The 10,507-nt window shown below is 54.2% G+C and overlaps 1 protein-coding gene across 4 annotated transcripts in view; it reads left to right on the forward strand.

Moving 5' to 3' along the window:
- Positions 1–10,501, forward strand: part of NOS1 (nitric oxide synthase 1) — a 55,264-nt gene extending 44,763 nt beyond the window's left edge. For all 4 annotated transcript variants that reach the window (XM_010720567.3, XM_010720569.3, XM_031556043.1 and 1 more), the window contains exons 19-29: positions 241–379; positions 1,368–1,446; positions 1,922–2,115; positions 2,753–2,922; positions 3,160–3,370; positions 4,032–4,119; positions 4,392–4,513; positions 4,839–4,987; positions 5,289–5,483; positions 5,913–6,031; positions 6,912–10,501. In XM_010720567.3, coding sequence (XP_010718869.1) covers positions 241–379; positions 1,368–1,446; positions 1,922–2,115; positions 2,753–2,922; positions 3,160–3,370; positions 4,032–4,119; positions 4,392–4,513; positions 4,839–4,987; positions 5,289–5,483; positions 5,913–6,031; positions 6,912–6,927 — 1,482 coding nt within the window. In that variant the 3' untranslated portion in view covers positions 6,928–10,501. The remainder of the gene's footprint in view (positions 1–240; positions 380–1,367; positions 1,447–1,921; positions 2,116–2,752; positions 2,923–3,159; positions 3,371–4,031; positions 4,120–4,391; positions 4,514–4,838; positions 4,988–5,288; positions 5,484–5,912; positions 6,032–6,911) is intronic.
- Positions 10,502–10,507: the final 6 nt, after the last annotated feature.

Genomic DNA, 10,507 nt, shown 5'->3' on the forward strand with positions numbered 1-10,507 from the left:
TGAACATCCTGGTGGAGCTGTGGGTGTCCCTGTTCACTGCAGAGGAGTTGGACCAGATGTCCTTTAAGGGTCCCTTCCAACTCAAACGATTCTATGCTCATGGCCACTGGTACAGCCCCACACCTCTAGGGCCTTCATCCCCATGTGGCATCTGTGGTCGGGGTGGGTCAAGGGCTCTTGGGGCTCAGTAGGGCACCGCAGGAGACAGGGGGGCTGCTGAGAGCATGGTGCGTGCTGTAGGCAGCGTGTGATGTCTTCTGCGTGGGAGATGATGTCAACATCGAGAAGGCCAACAACTCCCTCATCAGCAATGACCGGAGCTGGAAGAGGAGCAAGTTCCGTCTCACCTACGTGGCTGAGGCCCCGGAGCTCACACAAGGTGCAAAGATGGGGTGACCCAGGGGGTCTGGGGCAGGCAGAGGGGGAGATGTACTGGGAGCAGTGGGGGCAAAGGACCAAACCTTTTTACTCATTCCCTGTCTTCCTATATTACATTCCCATTGTTTCAGTCTTGCTTTCTCCCCAACCTGTTGTGGTTTAACCTGGCATAATGATGCACAGAATAATTGCTCACCACCTGCCAACCGATACTCAGCCAGTCCCTGAGCAGTGGCTGCTCCCCTGGCCAACTCCCTTCCATTACATAGTTTTTCACATGATGTCATATGGTATGGAATATCCCTTTGGCCAGATTGGGTCAGCTGTTCCAGTTTTGTCCCATCCCAGCTTTTTTGTACCCCAGCCCCTCGCAGGCAGGGCAGTGTGAGAAGCTGAAACATCCTTGGCTCTGTGCAGCACTGCTCTGCAACAGCTACAACATCAGTGTGTTATCAATGTTGCTTTCCCCTAAATCCAAAATACAGAATCATACCAGACACTACAAAGAAAATCAGCTCTGTCTCAGCTGAAACCAGGACACCCTCGCACACTCAAGGATGAATTTGTGATGACCTCAGTCCCCTCTGGTTGTTCCTCGCCTGTTTTTGCAACAGAGATGTTGAGCTCTGAGCTTCTCTCCCTCCTCCTGACCCCTTTTTGTGAAGCACAGAGCTGGAAAGCTGGGAACTTTCCAAGCTGGCCTTGTCTCCAAATGCCGCTCATCCGAGCATTGCGGTGCAATGGCAGGGCCAGCCCACCGACACCTGGCCCCTCAGCATGGCTCCTGCAGCTGATGCTCTGCCGCACTGCCCTGACGCTTCCCAATTCAGCCACCTTGCTGCTGGCACCGGTAGCCAGGTCCTGTCCCCACACCTTGTGCAGGTGGTGGCTGAGCCCTCCCTGGTCCTTCGCAGAAGGGACACGTGCTGCGTCCTCCCCAAGGCTCCGATGCTCTGCTGTGTCACTTCATGGGCTCTTCTCCTCTGCAGGGTTGTACAGCATCCACAAAAAGCGTGTCTATGCAGCCCGGCTGATCACACGCCAAAACCTGCAGAGTCCAAAGTCCAGGTAGGAAACGTGAGCATCCCAGGATTGCTGGAACCCAATGTGCTCACAGGGCACCCAAGCACCTCTACATGTGGTGCTGCATGCATCCCTGACCCCAAATGCCCAGTTGACACTACATTTGTGCAAATCATGGCTGTGTGAGCCTTGGAAAGATTATGTCCTGCTTTCCTCTGTGGTGAAATCTCAGCCACCATGTAGTCTCCTGCCTGAGAATGGAACAGGCTGACCAGAACTGTGGGTGCTCCAACCCTGGTGGTGCTCCAGGCTGTGGAAGGCGCCCTGGGCAGACTGAGCTGATGGGGGCAACCATCCCAGGGCAGGGGTTGGGGTTGGATGATCTTCGATGTCCCATCCAACCCAGTCATTCTACGATTCTATGAAGGCAGGTTGCTATGGTGCAACCTGTCAAGGATGTCACTCAGCAGCTCCCTGTTCTCCCCCAAACACCATCCTGCTTTGTCTCCTTTCTCTGCAGTCGCTCGACCATTTTCCTGCGTCTCCACACCAATGGCCACCAGGAGCTGCAGTACCTGCCTGGAGACCACTTGGGTGTCTTTCCAGGGAACCACGAGGAGCTGGTCAATGCCCTGATTGACAGGCTTGAGGATGCTCCTCCAGCCAACCAGCTGGTGAAAGTGGAACTCCTGGAGGAGAGGAGCACAGCTCTAGGTAAGCACATCCCTAGTCCCTACATGGAGGTGGACTCCCCCCTACTTATCCCCTACATTGGTCCTTGTAGCTCCTCGAGGAGGCAGGTAGCCTCGAGGAGGAATTTTGCCATCTCATTGCATTTATCTGGATTGGGAATACCTCCTTCATCTTCTGCTGCCCAGAGTCATTCCTTCTTTCTTTATGGGGCAAAGAGAGGGTTTGAAGGCTGAGCAGGAACCATAGAGAAGAGGTTTCCTTGTTCTCCAGACCAATTAAAGCTGCTAATATTCTTACAGAAGAAGCAGTGTCTGGGACTGGAGAGATGAGCTAACACATCTTGATGGGATATTCTGAGATATTCTGGGAACGAGATGGCCCTACTGCCATGCATGGTGTGAGAGGAGATGGAAAATAGCATGCACAATAGCATGCAACCAAAGCTGAAGGTGCTGGAGTATCAGATTCTGTATTTGTACTCATGGCACAGCATCTCACTTGTAGCACGAAGATATCTCTGACACTTCTTTCTGGCTCTTCATCACTCACTGTCTCAGAGCTGAGCAGGGGGGAATGAAAGCAAGGATTTATCCCCCCTGGCTCCGCTGACCCGTGCAGCTCAACTGACCCATGGTTGTGCTGGATTCCCTCCTGGCAGGCGTCATCAGTAACTGGACAGACGAGAACCGCATCCCACCATGCACCATCTTCCAGGCTTTTAAATACTATCTGGACATCACCACCCCTCCCACCCCGCTGCTCCTGCAGCAGTTTGCTTTGTTGGCCACCAGTGACAAGGAGAAGAAACGTCTGCAGGTCCTTAGCAAGGTAAAAACTCAAATCCCAGTTGCAGGGGCTCGCAGGGGTTGTTTCACTTCTGGAGCAGACTTCCTTCACTTTTACACGTAGCAGTCCCAAAATTAATTAATGACACCCCAGGGTGCAGACCTTCCTCTTCAGCATCACCCTGTTTAGTAGCCCAGTCCTTCAGCTCCAGATAAAATAGATTTCTGGGCACACAGAAGCCGATGCTGCAGCCCTCCCTCCCTCTCAACCTGGCTGCAGGGCTTACAAGAGTACGAGGAGTGGAAGTGGTCCAAGAACCCCACGGTGGTGGAAGTGCTGGAGGAATTCCCCTCGGTGCAAATGCCCTCCACACTGCTGCTCACACAGCTGCCCCTGCTGCAGCCCCGCTACTACTCCATCAGCTCCTCCCCGGAGATGTACCCTGGAGAGGTCCATCTCACCGTGGCTGTGGTCTCCTACCGCACTAGAGGTACCAGGCTCAGGCGGAGGGCAGAGAAGGTGGGCTTGGAGTGGGGAGTAGGGGAAAAACATTAGCACACGGGCAAATCCATAAGGCCTTTGACTGAGAGATGTTATGTAGAAGCCTTTCTACCTGCTGCAGCAGTTAGATGCCTTCAGCCCGTGATATTGCTGTCACACAGCACAGAGCAGGGCCATCCATCTAAGGGCAACCTGGCAGACTTGGCCCAGACCAACCAGTAACTCTTTGCTCCTTATGGGACTATTCCATTGCCCATACCAAAGTCCACGCAGCAATTAACAGCCAGATTTTGGTACCAGTGGAAGCAATAATGTCTCTGAGCACCCTGTTTGTGGTGTGCATGGGTAGAGTCCATTGATGCCACCACAGAACATGGGAGAATATGCTGGCCATTCACTTTAGGCTGCCAAGGACAAAACTGGGGGCTTCCAAGGTATCATGAAAGTCCAGCTATCCCAGGTCTGGCTCCTGGGGGAGATTGGGATCCATGTGCCAACCCCCTCCCAAAGTCATGGGGATGGATCAGAGATGCACACGGGCAGTGGGTTTCTGGGTGCAAGAGGAAACGTAGCAGGGAGAGTTTCAGAAAGGAAAGAGACTTCAGTACTGGCTGGTGTGCTAAGTGCGGCCCTTTTTTCCTTCCTCGTAGATGGAGAAGGCCCCATCCATCATGGAGTCTGCTCCTCCTGGCTCAATAGGATCCAGAGTGACGAAGTTGTGCCCTGCTTTGTAAGAGGGTGAGTGGTCCAGGCAGGGGGTGAAGGATGGGAGACAGGGGTGAAGGATGGGGCAAGACCCTTACAGAAGGAGCTCTTTCCCTCTGGTCCTTCTTTTCAAAGCACCAAAGGAGCAGAGAGGGACACATGGGTCCCTCTCGCGTGCTCTCTTCTGCACTAAAATGTCACTTTTGGGGATTTCAATCCCTGCTTCTCTGAACAATGGCTCGGCTAGTAGAGGCAAGGCAGGAAGCATCATGCCTGGCTTTAACTGATGTCTTCAACACATGCAGGGCTCCTGGGTTCCACCTGCCCCAGGACCCTCAGGTGCCCTGCATCCTCATCGGCCCCGGCACCGGCATTGCCCCATTCCGGAGCTTCTGGCAGCAGCGGCTCTTTGAAATCCAGCACAAAGGTGAGCTGACACTTCTTCCTCCTGCTCCTCACCCCAAGCAGCACTTATAATCCTGGGCTGGTTGAGGCCCTGAGCTGGCCCAGACCTCCTTGAAGGGGCTGCAGACTTGGAACGCAGCCCAAACTCCCTAACAATCTTCCTATAAAACTCAAAGTTTTTATGGTTCTGCGTACTGTAGCGTTGGGTTGGTTTGTTGTCTTCTTAAGGGTGTTTTGGCCCTGGTGGGCTCCTCGCATGGGCTGCCGGGGTGGCTGGCAGTGATGCAGTTTGCAGAAAGGGATGCTGGTGGTCTGCAGGCTGACGGCTTCCCCCCATCTCTCCCCAGGCCTGAAGCCCTGTCCTATGGTTCTGGTGTTTGGGTGCCGGCAGTCCAGGATTGATCACATCTACAAAGAGGAGACGCTGTTTGCCAAAACCCAAGGTGTCTTCAGAGAGCTGTACACAGCCTACTCCCGGGAACCGGACAAACCAAAGGTGCTGGTGGGTGCTGGGGCTGTGGGTGGGGATCCTCAGCATGACACCATGTCCTCCCCACTGCAACCCCATGCCAAGGGCAGCAGGACGGTGTCAGCCGGCAAGGAACCAGCAGAAAAAAGTGCCAAATGAAGCTTTGCTACTCACCCATCTCCTTCCTACCTCTTTTAGGGGTGCAGCAAGGCACAGGTTTGCTCTCCACAAGAAGCACTGGAGGCAGCTGGGGCTCCCAGAGCTGCCCAGAGCATGCTGGTGGAGGGGGCTGAGAAGCTGAAATTAACTCTGCTCCCCCCTCCTGCAGAAATACGTGCAGGACGTGTTACAGGAGCAGCTGGCCCAAACGGTGTACAAAGCGCTGAAGGAGCAGGGAGGCCACATCTACGTCTGTGGGGATGTCACCATGGCTGGGGACGTCCTCAAGACTGTTCAGCACATCGTGAGGCAGCAGGGCCAGCTGTCGGTGGAGGAGGCAGGCGCTTTCATCAGCAAGCTGCGGGTGAGTGGTGTCCATGCCCTGCACAAGATCCTGCCCCGGGCACTGCACCTGGTGCCTTGTCCTGCAAAGGGGAAGCACAGAGGTGATGAGCAGCTCCTCCCCATGAGATCTTCTGGGCAACCTCGTTGGGCCCATTCACCACACTGAGTGCCCGCTGTCCCTCCGTCACTGCAGCAAGATAAAAGGACAGGCTGTGGGTCCACTGCTTGTCTCTCCCATGTCAAGGCTGCCTGATGCAGCATGACCTTGGGAAGGTTGTGTCTCTGCCCCTCAGCCCTCCCTGTCCCTTCAGCTCTTGTCACTGGCCCCATAACACTTGGTGTGTACTGGGGACCTGCCCACAGCCCCGCAGCTTCTATGACATAGCAGCACTGACCAGTTGTAAACCCTTCTCTTTCCCCCCTGTTCCTCTCCCATCCTCACTCTCAGGATGACAGCCGGTACCACGAGGATATTTTTGGAGTCACCCTGCGCACATACGAAGTGACTAACCGCCTTAGATCCGAGTCTATTGCATTCATCGAGGAGAGCAAAAAAGATACGGATGAGTGAGTTGACATGTTTATTTTAACCCTGCTCTGGTCCCCAAGTGTGTGGGCTGTGGGATGGGAAAGGAACTTTACCTTCTGCACATCTCTAGCCCTAAAGAGTGGCTGGAAAAAGACATTTCACTTCTGCATGTGTCGCAGAGACTGCTGCATGGCCATCTCTCTGAGATAGCAGAGAGAGCGCAGGCAACTGCTACCCATGTTGGGGGGTACCCATGTTGGAGCTCCAATTGGGAAAGATCTGGAGGCTTTTCTGTCTTTCCACTCTGGAGAAAACAAGCAAAAGAAGTAAAAATTGGTGCCATGAGGTATCTGTGCTCTGTCACATCCTGCCATGCGCTCAGCTCTGTGCTGAGGGTCTCTTCCCTTAGTGAGCAGGATTATTTAGGATGAGGGATGTGCATGGATCTCACTCCTCATCCTGGCTTTTGTCCTGGAGTGCGGTCCTGGCTTCCCAACTTCTGTGGTACTTGGGAGGAATTTTGCTCCAATGCAGTGCACACACCAGGGTCTGCACCGTGTAAGGAGAGCCGCCAGTTCCCATCTGTAGGGAGGGTTAATGAGTGCCCACCTTACCCAGCTGCCACAGCTCTGTGCATATCTGCAACAGTAAGCAGTCCTCTGGAGGGACCTATGGGAAGATCACTGCCTTTCCCTGGCCGTATTGCCAGATGCCCTGTGGGGAGGTACACAGGAGAGTACAGTACTCCAGTTTCCAAAGAGACCCCTGAGGATCCCATCCTGCCCTCCTGGAAGCAGAGGACAAAGCTCCGGAATGGCTTTGCTCTACATCAACTCTACTCATCCCGCATTAGGGCCACATTACCCAGCAGGGTGCTCAGCTGCTTCCTCTGAGCCCTTTCTGCCCTTTCCCTTGCAGGGTTTTCTGCTCCTAACTGGACCCTTCGCCCCAAGGGATGCCCAACCAGTCCTGGCACCTGCTGCCCACTCCCGCCGAGGGCACTGGGTTTTGTATTTCACGGACACAGTGGCTCCTTTTCCGGGGAACTGCCCATGGAAAGCGCTCTGTCTCTTGTCCTGTTGTTGTGTCATGATGATGATGATGATGATAATTTTTATTGCCTTTTCTTCCTCTTTCTCTTGCTCTCTCTCTTGTCCTGTGGTGGTTTCTTTTCATCCCCTTTCCCTTCCCCTGATCTCCCCTCTGAAGTACGATGGCTTTATAATTCGCAGTGGCTCTTAACAGAACTTCCCGTTTCTCCATCCTCTCATGAGGGCATTTTGCAGCTGCATGAAATTACCATTTTTGTGACCATTTGCGTTTTAGTGTTTTGGGGGCAAGCAGAGTGGCAGGGGCTGGGTGCTGGCTGGCTCTTGCTGCTTTATGGGATCTGGGGGCCGTTCCCTCAGCCCCAAGCTTGGGGCTTGGCTGAATCCTGGCGTTTTCTTTGCTTTCTTTTGGGCTTGTTCAGGCCTGGGCACAAGCCCACGGCTGGGGGCAGTCAATGTGCCATGTCCTTGTGCCTGTGAACTTTGCTCATCCCCACCCAGCCTGGGTGCAAATGCATCTGTATTGAGCCAGAAGGCAGGACATCTGCAGTTCACGTGTTGTAGTTTCTCCTAAATGCACTCTGTGCTGTTTGCCTCCTTCTCTGATCCCCATTTCCCCTAAGTCTCTCCTTTTGCTCAGTCCCCACTTCTGCTGGCATGAAAGTCTTCCTGCTGAAGAGCAAGCACTGAACACACAGGCTGATGTCTGTGCTAGGGAGAAACTTGTAGCAACGAGCGCTGCTTCGCCAGGCTGTCCTCCAAAAGGCTTTGCAGGAGATGTGCAATCTGCAGCTGTGGTGCTGGGGGCAGAGATTCAGCTGTATCCTTGAGCTTTGCAATGTGAACGCTTGAACCCTCTCCCAGGTGAGACTGGAAAGCCACAAGGAGGGAAAAGAAGCAGCTCCAACCCCGGGTGCAGAAGCACTTCCATGTGGGAAAGCAGAACTTGGAGGGCTACAAAGGCTCCCTCCACCTGGTCCCTGCTGAGGCCGTGTTGACAGAGAGTTCCCGAAAGCACGGAGAGCACCAGTTCTACCTTAGTGCAGTGTTGTGAGCAGTTCTGGGACAGCAGATCCCAACCCCACTCACGGCTTCGGGAGCGGCAAGCGCCAGCATGGAGTGACCTGCCTGCCAAATAAATACGTGCAGCATCTGGTGGCAAGCCTGTCCCCTCTTGCAGGCTGTGTGCCACCTGCCAGCAGCACGAGCTGTCTGCCGGGACGTCTCGTCGACCTGGAGGTGAGATGGGCTGCAAGGCTGCTGCGTGACTCTGAGCTCCGCCACGCTCACACCTCAGCCCGGCTGCAAAACTGCAGCCCCACAAATGAGTCGTTGGCACTGTCACAGAAAGGTATTGGTCCCTTTAGCAGAGGAGAGCTGTCAGAGAGGTAAAGCAAGAACAACCTTGTGTGTCCTACTTTCCTCACCCCCCCTTCTCACCCTCAGGAGGTTTTTCCTCCTTCAGTGCAGGGTGAGGGGCTCTGGGCGGCTGCGGCCCTTGCTGGAGGCAGAGACACGAGGCTAGTGTTGGAGCTGATCCTGTCCTCCTGTCCCCTCTTTGCTGCACCGTGAACTGAAGCTTGTACGGAACAAAGCACCCGCACCTGAGGCAGCAGAGGGCTTGTTCAGCAGCTGTAACGTAGAGCTTTGCTTCCAGAGGGCTCGGATTTGCTGCCTTAAGACCAAGTGGGAACAAAAAGAGCTGCATGAGGCTTGTTGCTCCGTCAGCCCGTGGTGCAAGGCACGCTGGCCTTCCTGGCAGTGCAGGTACCATACGCTCAGCCTGCTGCCTTTTCCTGCTGCTTGGACAGCCATAGCTGGGACCATCTGCAGTCTCAACTCCCTGGGTGCTTGAAGCAGCTCCAGCTCAAGAGCCAGGTGGGCACCAGAGACCCAGGTCTCAGTTTTGCTGGTCCCAGCAGTGCACTTTGCAGGGCATGAAACGCGAAGGAATGCTGCCACAGTGTGGCCAGAGCCGAGCTCATTAAGATGCAGTTGCAAGGCTGGGTTTGTGGCACTGCCTGGGGACTTGGGGATGCGGAGGTGAATGCTGGACAGGATGGGATGAAGTGCAGCCCCTGGTCCTCCTTTAGGGCCTGTGCCCCAATCCTAGGGTTGGTACTGGGGTGAGAGCGCTGGGTCCCTTTTTTGCTGGGATGTGTGAATTCAGACAGGCGTCCTGCTGATGGGAACCAAACCCCTGGCTCTAGACCTGTGTACATACAGCAAACCTGGCCCTAAACCCACGTCCCACGGCTGCAGAAACAAAGCTAAAGAACAAATTCACATCACATCCCTGCCTTGATTCTGATTATGGCTCTAGACTCTGTGCTCTGCTCCTACTTTTAATAGAACTGGTGACACAGTCTGAAAAGGAGGGTGTGCCCGAAGAAATGCCCTTGTCTTCGTCCTCTTTTCAGCTCAACCTGCATTGTTAGCAATTAGTTTTTTCCAGTCCTGCCTTCTGCCTGTATTGCTTTAACATCTCCCATCTGGAAGTCCTATTGCTGTTGCAGTCTGTGGCTGAGATGAATTGGCTTGCTCTTCCTGTGCCCCAGAGCCTGCCGTCTCCACCTCCCGCTCCAGCAGATACCAGTGAAAGCACTGGGAAGCACAAAGGAGGGAACAGGGCGTGTGCCTTGCCTTCAGTGGGACCTCCAAAGGGGCAGACAGCTTTGGCTGTCTGAAGCTCAATGGTTAGGTGAGTTCTTCATAATCCTTCCGAAGAGAAATGCTGCTTGAAGGGCAGCCAGTCTGCCTGGCTCTGCCACAAAGGTCCACAGAGCTGCACATCCTGCAGGACTCCGAGCTGCCTCTCCGCTCCCTCTGCCTCAGCAGGGCTTCTCACAAGCCAAACTACTGGGAATTTTGATTCATTGCATTTTGTTGAGTCAGTCTCAGATGTCTTAACTCCCCCTTCGTCCTTCTAACCTGAGAAGGCTTCACGCTCCCCTTCGAGTTTAATTTTCTCCCACAGCGCAGGGAGAAATAAACCTGTGGATCTGCTTTATCATTCATTCCACAAATGGCTCTTCCACCAGTTGTCTAGACTCTGCTCATCTCAGTGTGACATGTCTGACACGCGGGTGTAGCCACAGTATCTCCATCATGCGCAAACAGCAGGGAGTGCTGCACACCGGTGCCCTGAGCTGCCCAGGGTGTCACAGCAGGACGGACCATGCCTTTTGGGCACTCAGGTCACAAATGTCACTGCTGGCTGCTTGCTGCCCTGCGCCATGCAGCTCCTGCAGCAAGGGGACACAGGACCCAATGGGCTCCTGGCCCAACCCAGTGCCCCAGTCCCTGTCATGGAGGATGCCCACCACCACTGCCTGTTTTGCAGCAGTTCAGCTCCTTTTTGCTCCCCAGAGATTAAACACGAAGAGGGTCTTTTCGAAATGGGAGATTGGATTTTCAAGATGCTACCAAGTGTGAGGGTTTTTTTTTCTTTTTTCTTTTTTCTTT

Source organism: Meleagris gallopavo, chromosome 17, assembly GCF_000146605.3.
Source record: "Meleagris gallopavo isolate NT-WF06-2002-E0010 breed Aviagen turkey brand Nicholas breeding stock chromosome 17, Turkey_5.1, whole genome shotgun sequence".
Taxonomy (NCBI): domain Eukaryota; kingdom Metazoa; phylum Chordata; class Aves; order Galliformes; family Phasianidae; genus Meleagris; species Meleagris gallopavo.